At 46.3% G+C, this 14,007-nt stretch overlaps 1 protein-coding gene across 1 annotated transcript in view; it reads right to left on the reverse strand.

Annotated features, from left to right (window-relative positions):
* The window catches only part of LOC100119683 (runt-related transcription factor 1), a 36,465-nt gene that overhangs the window by 15,561 nt on the left and 6,897 nt on the right, over positions 1-14,007 (reverse strand). Inside the window, exons 3-4 of the mRNA XM_031931108.2 lie at positions 10,377-10,490; positions 7,135-7,449 (exon numbers count right to left, since the gene is read on the reverse strand). Of these exons, the coding sequence (XP_031786968.1) occupies positions 7,135-7,449; positions 10,377-10,490 (429 nt within the window). The remainder of the gene's footprint in view (positions 1-7,134; positions 7,450-10,376; positions 10,491-14,007) is intronic.

Consider the following 14,007-nt stretch of genomic DNA (forward strand, 5'->3'; position numbering starts at 1 on the left):
GCGAGTTTCCTTAAAGTCGCGCAGCGAGCTTTATACATATATATATATATATATATAGTCAAACCCATACGTATATGTATACACAGAGTGCGCGGCGCGCGAACGAGTCCGCAAGTAGGATGTCGTGCCGCAGGATATGCGCCGATATGCGCCACGCGCGAGACGACGTTTTTTGCCCGATGCGATAGCGTAGTCTATATAAGTCTGTGTATTATTGTAACGTCAAGACAACGACGACGTGCGGTGTGTATATTGTGCAGCGTGTGTGTGCGCGATACACCGCAGAACGTTGTGGTGGGGGGTATTTTCGAAATGGTCGAGGCGAGAGAAGGGCCAATCGGGTCTCGGTGATTTGGAAGAGGAGGTGTGAGTTTCTTTTGTATATTGATTCGAGGGAGATGTTGCTTTTTTCCTCGATTTTTGCGTGATTCCGTTTCTGAAGCAAAGAACATCAAAATACGCCGTGTTTCTTCGAAACGGACCTCTCTAACCGAATGAAGCCATATCGGACACTTTTCCAAAGCGGTAAAACAGTCGCGCAAAAATCAGAAAAGCTCGCCGTCGCCGGAGAGCAACGGTTTCCGGCACTGCACAGCCTTACCAAGTCTCTCTCTCTCTCTCTCCCTCTCTCTCTCAAGCGGACTATACAACAGCGACGGCGACGGATTTACGAGTTTAATTAAGTTCTGCGGTCGCGTTTGTCATTTTAGCAGAGAGCCATCGACGACTCGTTTACGAGAGACTCCGAACTTCGAGCGCGCCGTGCAATTACGCGAGCCATTATGCTGCGCTGCTGCGTCTTCGTGGTCCTCTTCCTTTTTTTTTCTTCTTACTCTTCGTCTTCTACTCTATATCATCTCCCGAGAGCGCGCGCGACACAATCACGACGGAGAATTTGCGCCATTCTTATTTAAATGGGATTTCAGTTAGACAGATTAGCCTAGGAATGCAATTTGCGAATATCTGTAATTTTCTACCAAGTGACTCGTCTTTTCGCGACGTCACGCGTATTATACACATATAAGCGAGGCAAGGGCTGAACCGGCTTTCTTAGGGGTGTCCCGTGCCGAGAGGCAATTAGGCAAGTGTCAGGCGCAGTCGAAAGAGCCGGCAAACCCCTATCATAAGCTCTACATACAGTATACTTGGCGCTTGCGAGTCATTATAAGGCCGTGTATGAGAGGGACTTTGCGTCGATGAACTCGATAGCGAGCGGTGTTATGTATACACTTGCATATACGGGCGCGCGAGCGCGCGATTTCAACAAGCTGAAAACACGAGCACTACATCGCAACAGTAGCCTGAGAATCTCATTACCCCCATCAGCGAAAGGTCACAGCTCTCTCTGGTAGACCCATTATGCGAGCGTCTACAATACACACAGCTCTTGGTCTCTGTATAGGCCTGTGTGTTGTGTATATATATATATATATATATATATATATATATATATATACACGTAGACAAGAGAAGCTGGCTCCGCGCTTTTGAACAATTTCAGCTGGAGTAAAAATGACAAACTAGCATTCCGTCGAGGGCACGTGGGAATCCGCGCGCGAGTGTATAGTCCTTTACCGCGCGCCACCGCCATCACTACCACCTTCATCTCTCTCCCTCTCTCTCTCTCTCTCTTTCTCTTGGTATGAAGTAGCCTTTTTAGCCGCTGCTGCAGGTATGAGGAGTCTCAGCTCTTGGTAAATAGGTAAAGAGCCATCATGAGAGAGCTTGGCTACCTTTATGAGAGTGAGAGAGGGAAGGAGGAAGGAGATGGAGAAAATGAGGGGGAGAACGGTGAAGTGACAGAAAAAGTCGCAGGGATTTGGTTTTTTTTTTTAAACTTTGTCTATATCGGAAAAACGTTGGTATAAGCTTGTACGTATAGTAGAGGTTCATTTTTGGAGGTGCAGAGCTTGCGGGACTGGAATATACAATTAGAGGCGAAAATTGAAAGGAAGATGAGGGACGTGTAATGAGAAACGTTTGCAGATCCAGCGAAAAACAATAGACTAACGCGTGCGCGCGAGCGCGAGAGAGAGAGAGAGAGGGAGAGAGAGAGAGAGAGATCGTAAAATCTCCAAGTGCTAAAACAAGAGGCAGTACACATCATATAGTAGGAGTCTGACGAAGCCGAAGAAGAAGAAGGAGCGAGGAAGGCGAAATGGAAATGGGTATTATATGCATAAAATAAAGGCAGAAAGAAAAAGGCGAAACGAGAGTCTCGGTGGCTGCAAGAGAGCGAGAGGAGGGGGGGGGGGGGGGGGAGCGGCGCGCAGAAAGTACAATCAGTGTAATTGTTTGACACCCCATAATCAGCGTCCTTATACCCCTTCCTTCGTGCCACTGCAGCCTCTCTCTCTCTCTCTCTCTCTCTCTCTCTCTCTTTCTCTCCCGAGCAGCTCATTACCCCGATCACGAGTCGGCCGACGGACACGGTTATATTATAAGAGACAGAGGAATAATGTTCACTTCCCTTTTTTTCTCGCCCAAGACAGAGAGAGAGAGAGAGAGAGAGAGAGAGAGAGAGAGAGAGAGAGAGAGAACCTCTTTCGGTCTCTGCTGCTGCTGCTGCTACTTCGTCGAGGTCGTTCGACCTTTGCGAGAGAGAGAGAGAGAGAGAGAGAGAGGGAGAGAGAGAGTTTGAAAAGTTGTGTTGGTGATGGTGCTGATGGCGATGCTTCTTGGCTTTGCGGAACGAAGCGGCCGAGGATCATTGTACTGGGTATATCTCGGCTCTGGTTATAAGCTCACTTGAAGGAGGAGGAGGAGGAGGAAGAAGTGGGGATTAAGAAGGATCTGGCCCGGGTAGAAAATTAACGGTTGAAATTCGTTAAAAAGTTAAGTTTAATTGGCCAGTTTTATCAAATTTTAATGTAAAAAAATAAATTAAAATATTGCTAATATTTCAGTGATGCGTATCTATAATACCACATCAGTATTATTATTAAGTTAAAAGTTCTTTTTCCCTTTTTTTGGCATTAAAACGTATATACGTCTTATTAGGAATATTTGGACTTTTACGATTGTAACGTATTTTTCTACAATTTTTGGATTGTAACAGTCATTTGACAAATTTCAAGCAAAATTTTCGTTTTATTATGAGTTAATGCGTCATATCTATGCATTAATAACGGTTAAACGCTTATTTAGTTAAATCGTTAACCACAACTTAGCTAAGTGTCTTAAAACTTAGCTTATTAACCGTTAACATTTCTACCAGGGGGGATGTTCGTGTCTTTGGTATATTGTTTATCCTGACCTTTGAGATGTTTGGATGAGCTGAAATAGTTAGTTAATTAATTGACTTAATTCCATAATGCAACTCGATTCACCAATTAGATAATCCCTATCTCACCATCGCAATATCTCTTTCTACACGTCAATTCGCAATCGGCTCCATTTGTACCTTATATAAGCAAACTACGCGCAAATCCAGACGAAATAAAGGCAACTTTTAAAAAAAGCATCGAGTCGAGAGATCAGTAGGTGCAAAAAGAGTATCAGGCGTAAGAAAGAAAGCGCAGATCGATCGCATCCGTCGATCCGCGTCCGAGACAAAAGGATCGCGCAAAAAGCGCCCATCTCGTATTATATACCCGCGAAAGAGAGCCGAGATCGACGTTATAACAGTCGGACTGTCGAGATCGGAGTACAACGAACGCGTGAAGGATTCGATTGTGGAATTAAATTCGTTATTAGGCCGAGTATACGCGCAGGGATAAGCTCGCGTGATAATGGGATGGAATTGCGGTGTGAGATCAACCTCTACTATACATACCTTTACCAGTTCGTATTTAGATCTCGTTATACTCGCGAAAGAATCTTTCAAAAAGCCCGCGCCTAAAAAAAAATTCAAATTCAAAACCGCGCGCGTCGGCATGTACAGTCGTATCAAAAGTCTCAGCGTATTACGAAGAAAAAAAACACTCAGCGAACCTCAAAGAAAGGCATCATCGATCGATTGGATCCCTGGTATTACGCAGCCGTACACAGCAGTATACATACAGCACGCGATAACTCTCCCCGCTGTATATATATATATATATATATATATATATATATATATATATATATATCTACACACACACGAACAACTGACACACATGCAAAACCAACCGAGGGAGAGAAAGCGCGCGTATAGCGGGGGAATTACAATCCCTTCGATTATTATTTTGCGCGCGCGTCCGTTATACATATAGCCCTTCCGAGAATCGGGTGCGTTTTCGATCGGGATGGGTCACGAGTTGGTGATAAAATTTTTTTTTTACTCTCCACCCGTCGCAATTTCGATACACTGCATACGATTCGAGGTAATTTGAATTTCGCGGGAGTGTGTAACTGTTGCGCGCGAAAATTCGAAGGCTGAGCGAGCAGCGCAACGGCATCAAAGCGTAAAACCCCAGGCCCGGCCACAAATTCGATCTTTTACTTATCGCCTCGCGCTGCAGCTGACCGCCGATCCGTCTATACACAGCAGTAGAGTCTGCGCAAAAAGCCCATAAAATTAACATAGAGCGCAAAGAGAGCACTACTGCCTACGAAACAATCTCTCTCTCTCTCTCTCTCTCTCTCTCTCTCTCTCTCTCTCTCTCTCTCTCTCTCTCTCTCTCTCTCTGAGAAAAAATCACGGTATATATACATAACCCTTCAGCAGCAGAAGAAGTGAACCGATAATTAACAAATGAGAGCAAAAACCTTGGCGCGCGCGGTCGCCCGCTCGAGAAAAGGAGACCTACTCGGAAGTATATCCCTTTCATCCTTCCGTTATCGTTCCCCAGAACGGATAAGCCATTTTTCCATCGCCTCGCTCGTTGTCGTTTTTTCTTCTCTCTCTCTCTCGTTTTCATCCTCCCGGGGCTCGCGCGCGCGCGCGCGCTCTGAATTTCGCAGCCGGCAAACGAGGTAATTACGGAAGGAAAAGGCGAACGCGCGCGCGCGCGGGGGGATAAAGAAGGAGCTGCTGCGCGCTGCAGCTAAGGGCATCACAGAGAGAAACCGCAGCGCGCTGCCGCTCCTGCTGCAGCTTCAAAGAGCTGCGAGTGAGAGAGAAGAAGAAGAAGAACTGCAGGGGCGCGTCTACTTAACTTTGATCAGCTCTCCGAGACCACTGATGCGAGACGAGAGCAGCAGAGGAGAGAGAGAGAGAGAGAGAGAGAGAGAGAGAGAGAGAGAGAGAGGTTTGATTCGGCGGCGTTTATTTTACGACGATCACGCGGCACTGCGATATATGGCGTATTCTTCGTGTGACATTCGATAAGCTTCGATTTGCATCTACGATCGTGTATGCGTGATAAAAAATAATGGCCAAATTAAATAAGTATAGGGGATATAGCGTCCGGCTTGTGTATAATAACGCCGCGCGCGTGTAAAGTACAAAGTTCGCTTTATATACAAGACACGCGCGGTCGGCATCGCGAAAAGAAAAGCACCTGTGGCCTCTGTTCTACTTAAAAACAGATTCTGTCAATTATGTCTTACAGCGGGCCGCTTCGTCCGCCGCTCTCGGCTTATTTACCCATTAAAGAGCCATAATGGATCTAACTCTGCCCGCTGCGCATGTCAGCTATATATACGTACCCCTTTCTTGTGTATAACGGCGGGGAGGAAAGAGAAGAGAAGAGAGAGAAAGGCTGATGATGTTACAAGGCGTCGGCCGATAATTCAGTGGCATAAAAAGCACGAGCTCCTCGCGCGCTTCTTTGTCTTTCTTTGGCTTATTTGCTCGATTTAACTTCGAGCTGCGGTCTCAGTGTGTCTTGTTATATAGCCCCGGGAAGTGCATTGTTTATCGTTGATTGATTATTTTTTACATCAGTTTTGTTAAACGTAATCCATAGAAATATACTTTGCTGAGCTTCGCTCGCGGCGAGATAAGAATTCGAAATATGAAGAACAAGGGGCAACGCGACGCTCATCGCCGACTGCATTGCGCGGTAGATTCGAAAGGGCGAGCGAGCGAGCGAGAGAGAGAGAGAGAGAGAGAGAGAGAGAGAGAGAGAGAGAGAGAGAGAGAGAGAGAGAGAGAACGACAGGTTGAATGTCGTTATTATGCTGAATTAGAGGGTGCAGAGCCGGAACGAGGTATGAAACTATTACCTCGCGAAACGGCGGATTCTCTCTCTCTCTCTCTCTCTCTCTCTTTCGCTCCCCCTCGACCATTACCATGTCCCTTTCTCTCTCTCTCTCTCTCTCTCTCTCTTTCGCTCAGCGTCGAATGAGCGGCTCGGACTAACCCCCCGCCGACCGACTATTACCGCGACGACGACGTCGACTTGTGTTTATACTTCACCGACGTGTCTATATACAGGTATACACGCGCAGGCACACACACACACACACATACAGAGGAGCGGGAAATTCAAGTCCGTGGAAATATTTAACGGCGACTCTGCGGGAGAGAGAGAGAGAGAGAGAGAGAGTCTGTTGAAAGGTAGGTGGATATGGGATCGTAATTCGCGTGAATGACTCGAGTGAGGAATATATATTGATATAAAGAACTGCTCGCGTGGCTACGTAATGACGGCTGCAGTTCGATTTCTTTGCCTTTCCCTTTGCCTCCTATTTGCTGTGTATAGAGCGCGAAATCATCGGAGGGGACGCTGTTCCTGTCTGCGTATGTGTGAAGCGCTTGTGAAAATTGACATTTTTCAATCTTTGCATGCGCAACCCTGTGTGTCATTTGTTTTTTTATTCATGTATCGAAGTATACAGATTATTATATACTTCTTTTTTTTTAATTCATAACAATAATAATAATGTATTCAGCGTAACTTTGCGAGGGACCGACGCAACTTCAGTCGAAGTAAAGTGTAATGACTCGGTTTTTTTCCGAAAATGAGTTTCGATATCGATGTTAAATTTCAATAATGGCTTTCAGAAATACGAGCAAAAAAACCAAAAAAAAAAGTTTTGCAAAAATTAAATACAACCGATTTCAACTTTACTCGTAGTTTTGAGCTCGCTTCGATTGTTTATTTCAAAAAAGGATTACACCGTGTACGAACAAAATCTATTAAAAGTTCAGTAGCCGTGTAATAGGTCTACTGAACAATAATTTTCGTTAAAAAACTTATGAAATCTGATGTCGCACTACGATGACATCAATATTTTCTAATAAACTAGAAAAACCAAACTCACCCCCATGCTGCGGACTGTGCTTGTAACAATCCTGATGCGCAGTGGCACCACCAGTAGTGTTCGTCAGGTGACTGCCGGAAGACGGTGAGGTGGTCGATGAGTTGACGTTGGCGTTGTCCCCCGATACCGGACTCTGGAGCTGCGCCGTCGCCAACTGTTGCTGTTGCTGCTGTTGCTGGTGATGATGGTGGTGGTGTGGGTGATGCTTCGAACGCCTGTACTCGAGCTCGCGCAGGTGATTCGTGAAGGAGTTCGGCCCGTCGAGGTAGGGCCGCTGACCCAGGCCCAGAGCCCGGAACTGCTGGTGCTGCTGCCCTGGTACAAGATCAAGAAGTGCGTCTTTTGAAAGAGCGGATTTTTCGGGAGATTTGTAAAAAGTTGTAATCTTTCAATTTTTCAATTCAAATCGAGCGAGCGATTCAAAACGCTTTCGAAATCCGTTCGCGCAATAGTCGAGCCCCTGATCAAATCTCCGCGCTTGTTTCGCATCGAAATCAGCGGACGCGCACGTGTCGTGCACTGGGCTGCGCAGCATCAGGTAAAATCGAGATTGACCGTCTCTCTCTCTCTCTCCCTCTCGCGAATCAATCTTGCGTTGATGAGTAGCAAATGTGGATTGAATACTAGGTCTAATATCCGATTAGCAGCTGCGCGTGTATAGGCAATATAGCGGCAAGGGTCAGGTCGCATCGCTAATAGCTGCGGCACGCGCGGTATGCTATTGAAGTCGAGGAGCGGACGTCGGCTTATCGACTTTCTTGATTAGGGCCCCTCAATAAGCTTCATTAACGGTGAGTTGCTGCTTCTCTTGTCAAAGTGTTTGCTACAACTATGCAGACTGCTCGAAGTCGGCGTTGTTGTTAGTGTTGTTGTTGTTGGGTATTAGAGTCTACTTGTACGATTTGGCGCGTATGGGATGATATTTGGGGATAAAGTGAGCGCACCACATCCGCGAGCTGAAAAAGATCATGAAAAATAAAGAACCCAAGATCGTATTTCGCGTGCGCAAAAACGCGAGTTTTGTTTGAAAAAGGAGAAAAGCGTCGTCAGAACATCGTTGATCGCGCACCGTAATAAGAAATTTACACGAGAACACGTACAGCATGTATAAAGAATTCGAGAGAATGTTTGAGCTTATCTAATCGCCGCGTGTCGAGAGGAGGGCGGAAATGGCTTGAAACTTTGTTCCACTGCACACGCGATGCACAGGCCCTTTTTCTACTTTGAAATTAAAAAATTTTAATCGGATCCGATATTTTTTAACGTTCATGTTTATAAATTATTCTATATTTATATGATTTTATGTACAAACGCATGAATCGATCAGTGCGCGCACAATCTCGCGTGATTCCTCGGGACTAATGCTTGGCAATTGATAGAAGCACAATAAGCACCAGTATATAAGCCATATGTCGTTCGTGAAAAGGACAGCAACCCTCCTCCGAGCAAGCCCACGATCGGCGTGTCTCTCTCTCTCTCTCTCTCTCAGCTCCTCGCCTAAACAATGAGTTGGCCCTTCGAGCAAACAAACGAGTATAGTCGAGCGCACTATTATGTGTATAGCGACACACGAGTCCGGAAACTAATGCGGCTCGCGAAGAAAAGACCAATAAGGACGATTAGAGGCTCCTCGCTTATAATGACCGGGTAGCAGGTGTTTGCGGAGTCGCTGCGCTTTTTTGCATTGTTGCGCTGCTCGCCCGCGACTGACGCGAGACAATAGGCCGTATACTGCAGCGCTGTCTGCTTGCTTCCTCTGTGTATCTATTTTTTGTTTTTTATTTTTATAGTCGGTGTGCGATTTGAGAGAGGGGAGTATTTATATTAATGGATTTTTAGCTGTGGATTTAGTTGGAGAAAATGTAAAGACAGAGAAGGTAACGAAAATCGAAGTAAAGATTGTTTGTATCGACTGGTGAAAAGAAATGGTATGCTATACTAACATAAACACGATTCTACTTTTAACTGGATTTTTAAAAAAATAAAAAAGATATAATATGCAATAGGCTTCAATTCGAAGAAATACTCAACAGTATAAAATACACAAATAAAAAAGTAATAACGAGAAAATTCAAACAGATCAACCAAAGCTTTAAAAACGCGTACTCGCATCAGCTTCAGTCCAACCACCCCAAGTCTCCCAAAAGTTCAAAGTCCCCGAAAAAAGCATGACCTCAGTCGATCCCGGAACACTTCGAACTCCGCCTCGAAAAAATCTCAAAACCGAAAAAAAAACGCAGAAGGCCATATATAGCATTCCAGCCACCAACAGGAAATACCTCGTGTGCAACAGACATAATCCCGGTAGTCCCGTCAAAGACACACACAGACATCTCTCGGCGGTAAGGAGGAAAACGAGCCCTGCATATGTCGCGTTTCCTCGTTTTTCGCCGCGAGCACGCGAACCTCCTCTGCGCATCGCTTGACCTCAACAACAGCAGAAGCTTCGGCCTTTCTTCCTTCCTCTTTCCTGCGTATACGATGGACTTTAAAGAGCCACACCATACCCTACACCCCGAAAGGGTTAAGGGGGTGTCGTTGAACCATCGGTCGCTTCCGCGTTCGAAAGCTCATTGTCTTTTTTCCGAGAGCAGACCAGCTGCGAGTCGTTCGGTTCGTTTGCCTCGTGTGTATGTGTGTGTGTGTGTGTCGCGTGCCTTATGAAGTTCGACGAGCTGTTTGCGGATTCGCGGCTTTTTCTTCTTCTGCTTCTGCGGGACCGTTGATGATGATGATGATGATGCGGCGGCGATCGAGCGGTTTTCGATTGTTGCCCGAGCGAATTTTAACGCTATGCATGTAAAAGAGCTGTATGGCGTTGTTATTACCGCAGGAACGTGCGCGCGGCGGTCTTTATATTAACGGGTTATCGCGTTGGGATGTGTGTGCGTGTGTGTGTGTGTGTATGGATGTATCGGTTTGTTTGAGTAGGCCGCTCCGATGGGTGTTATTATACGCGCAGGTGTTTGAGGTTTTGCGCGGATCGGTAAACGTTTGATATGGAATCGTTAAAATTTTTTCTCTTGCTGGTCTTCTTCCTTTATTATCAAATTTCACACGAAGAAAGATAAGCGTCATCGAGACAAACAAGTCCTCGTGCAGTTATCAGAATGCATCGCTCTCGGTGAAATCGGCAGTGTAAGCGCTTTTACTACTACTGTCTCGACGATTTTTGATCGATCAATAGCTTAAAATCAATTTCAAACGAAAAACAAAACAAAACATAAAATTTAGTTACTTACTCGTTTTGGAGCGCGGCTCTCGGGGCCCGTCGACGGTGACCTTGATAGCCCTGGTGTACGTCGCGACCTGGGGTGGCGTCGTCGAGACCGTTATCGTTATACTGAAGCTTTTGCCTGAAAGAATATAATATTCAATACAAATCACGTAATCCAATTTTCCGCGCGTAAAAGTCTCGGCTCTCGGTAATATATAACAATCGCAAATAAAAACGCGCAGCGCACACCTATAAGCTCCCATATAACATTTAATTTCCTACCGTCAAAACTCTTCGAAGCCGCACGCATGGCATACGTATATAGAGAGAGAGACAAAATAAAAGGGCCGCTCGCGAGCGGCGAGGATAGAAAAAGGGTGGAGCGCGGGCTCGCGCGAGGCGTATATCACCTCTGGGAGGCGAAGGTGTCCGGGTATATTAATTCCCTCTCCATAAACGTCCGCCGGAGAGATTGACTACGCGCGGCGCGGCTCTTAAACGGTCCGTCGCTCTCTTACTCGCTAATATGCATTCGGTAATATTCCCATAAGCGAAAGAGCGCGAGTCTTTTAAAGACTTTCGCGCCAGCCGATGCGATGATGATGACCGGACGACTTTAGGCCGACTTCACAATGGACCGTTGTGGTGAGTTGTTGCTAGTTTTAAGGCTGTCCGAGCTCGACGATCACAATGGACGTGTGACTTTGACTTTTCGCTTTACTGCTGTGTGCGGTTTCGGGCTTCGACATGCGCCCGCGCGAGGAGATGGATTCGATGAGAGGTGAGATTTTTACGACGATTCCGTGCACTGTTTATACGCCAGCGAAAACTATGTATTTCAAACTAGGAGACACTTATATATAGGTATATACGGAGGAAGAGGGAGATCCCTCGGACCGCTAAATTTATTAACTGCCGTAAACGACAGGCCGAGCATTTAGGCGAGACGGTTTTATGCTATTCATTATCTCTCCCTTTCTCTCCTCCTCTCTCCGAGCGATTACTTCTCTCTCTCTCTCTCCCCCTCTCTCTCTCTCTCTCTCTCTCTCTCTCTCTCCCTCGCGGACTTTGATTTTTTCCCCACCGACTCCTGATCGCGAATTCATACGTTATACGTAAAAAAAAAACAGAGCAGCGCCACAGCCATCAGTCTCGAGAACAATCCATCCACAAAGCGCATCGGCGGCGATCCATTCGCAATCGCGAGTAAGACCGGCTCGTTTATCTCGCGGAAATGCGCTCGCGCCTATATCGTTTCATCCGGATGGCGTAAACGTCGACGATTTGTAATTGTCTGTCGCCTGCGCCTCCCTCTACTCTCTCGCCCTCTTCGTTTCGGAGGGTTGCAAACTGTGTATATATATATACCGCCCCGCTGTGTGTGTCTGTCAACATGATAACCGGTATCAAACACCCGCGAGATGCGCGTTGCAACTGACTGCAGCGTTATGTTTGCTTCTGTCTCTCTATGGGCGAAGCTTATGGGAGTGAAGCTTATTCCCTGGTGGACGTCGCGCTGCTGCTGTGACAATTGTGCGGCGGATTCGGATGCGAGCGAGCTATGAATGAACGAGAAGCTCCTGCGCTGGTATGGCGAGATTAAGAGGTGAGGGTTCGCGGGAATTGTTTGCTGGAGATTTGCGGGGTCGTAATGGACGGGTTTGCGGAATTGGGTGTTTAGGGATTTGAGTTGTTGGCTGTGTATAAAGTGGAAAAATGGATTTTACCAAGACACCTGGATAATCGACAGGATTTTTTTTTTTAAAGAGGTAACAATATTGTAGCAGACGACACGAGCGGCAGCGAAAGCGGAAAGTGAAGCAAAAATCAGCGACTGTCAATTCGAAGGGATGAGAGGGAAATGCGAAAGCCGCAAGAGCGAAGTGAACACACGCGCGTATCGCGTCCTTGTCATCGTTCTCATTTCGGTGATGACAGGACGATTGGGCCAACAACAATCCGGAGCGCTAGGGGAGACTCTTTTTTGATTTATCTCCTGGTGGCTGATGATTTCCCCGCTCGCGCAAGCTCTATCTCTGTTTTCGACTAAATTTTCTCTCGCTTGACAGGCTGCGCGGTGCTCGTTTTTGCGAATAGGTATATCTGTATCTGTTTGATTTTAGCGAGAAGATCTTAAATGAATTTTTACAGAATTATTTTTTTTAACATTAGACAAGTTTAAATTTAAATAATAAAAGTTTAATCGGTATAAATTTCTGATTTTCAAAATTTTCACCATCAAAACAATAACAAAAATTCAGTCAGCAACGCTTCTCACTCATCAACCATAAAAACACAGCTGCGCAAAGCAACAATTTCCGTCGACTCTCGCTTTAATTACCCTCGCATGTCACATGTAGCATCGCCGAGCGTCGCGAGTTTACAAAACCAAAATCCCCCCCCCCGAGTCCGTGTACACGCCTATACAGCCCAGAGAGATCCAAGAGCTTTGAACGCTAAACAGCTTAGCACGCGGCGGAGCATCGGTTAAGCGCCTCGGAATCTCATTTCGGAAAATCCCTCCGGAAAATCTGCGACTGCCGTTTCTCTCCGACGCTCTGTTCTTCGAAAGGGACGTACGTATGATAACAGAGCGACAAAAATGGATTTGGCCGAGTATTAATGAAGTGTATGTGAGCTCATTAAACGAGGGACTTTGAAGGAGGAGCTTTTTATTTTTTACGCGTGATACATTTTTAATGAGGAAAAGCTGAGAGTGAATAGCGTTAATTTAATCGAGGAGCTGTAGTGTAGTTCGTAGGTCCTTAAAAGGCAGTCCGGTTTGGTACACTAGACAGTTCATTAGCCATTCGCTCACCCCGAGATTCCCGAAGCTTAACGCTCCCTTGTTAATGGCGCTCTAGCAGCTTCGGCTTCAGAATATGCGCGGGGAAGCTATAGCACTGGTTCAATGCGGCACACGCGTATGCACACCTTGCTTTGGACACTTCAACACCTTCGTTCGTGGGTGAGAAAAATTCGAAAAATGTTACATATTTTATAGACGAAGACTCAACTATAGCTCCGGTGTACAGTTTCATAATTTACAAAAAAAAAAAGAAAAACAATAAAATTACTCTATATTCTCTAACAGACGGCACCGTCTCTTAAAATATCGGTAACTCCTCATCGCCCACGGAAAAGCTCCTGCAAAAATATCAAAAGCTCATACAAAACGAAACGCGCAACACACCGCACACAGTTCACATAAGTGCGAGGGGTGGGGTGTGGGTTAACTCACCCACGCACACACACACACAGGCCTACAGAATTTCGGCAATACACACGCATAAGAGGGTGGCGTATCGCGGCATAGCCGGTAAGAGTGCTAGCAACACTCGGTGTGGGTGGGGTACACAGCAGCGCGGCAGCGCGGCAGAGCAGCAACGGCGGCGACAGTGGAGGGCTAATAATGCCAGGGCTATATAGCTGCACAGAAGCGAGAGACGAGAGCGAGCGGCGGAGCTGCGGTTAATACTCGATGATGGGAACGGTCATCTGCAGAGACAGGGACACACAGGACACAGCGACTCGCTACGCTGTGTGTATACGTAAAATCGGGGCCACATGATCTGCTCTGATGCACGTTTGCACGTGTGCGCGTACGGATCACCTATACAGAAGTCTCTGGCAGGGAAGTGACTGTAACGGCTCGC

This window comes from Nasonia vitripennis, chromosome 5 (genome assembly GCF_009193385.2).
Source record: "Nasonia vitripennis strain AsymCx chromosome 5, Nvit_psr_1.1, whole genome shotgun sequence".
NCBI classification, from domain to species: Eukaryota; Metazoa; Arthropoda; class Insecta; order Hymenoptera; family Pteromalidae; genus Nasonia; species Nasonia vitripennis.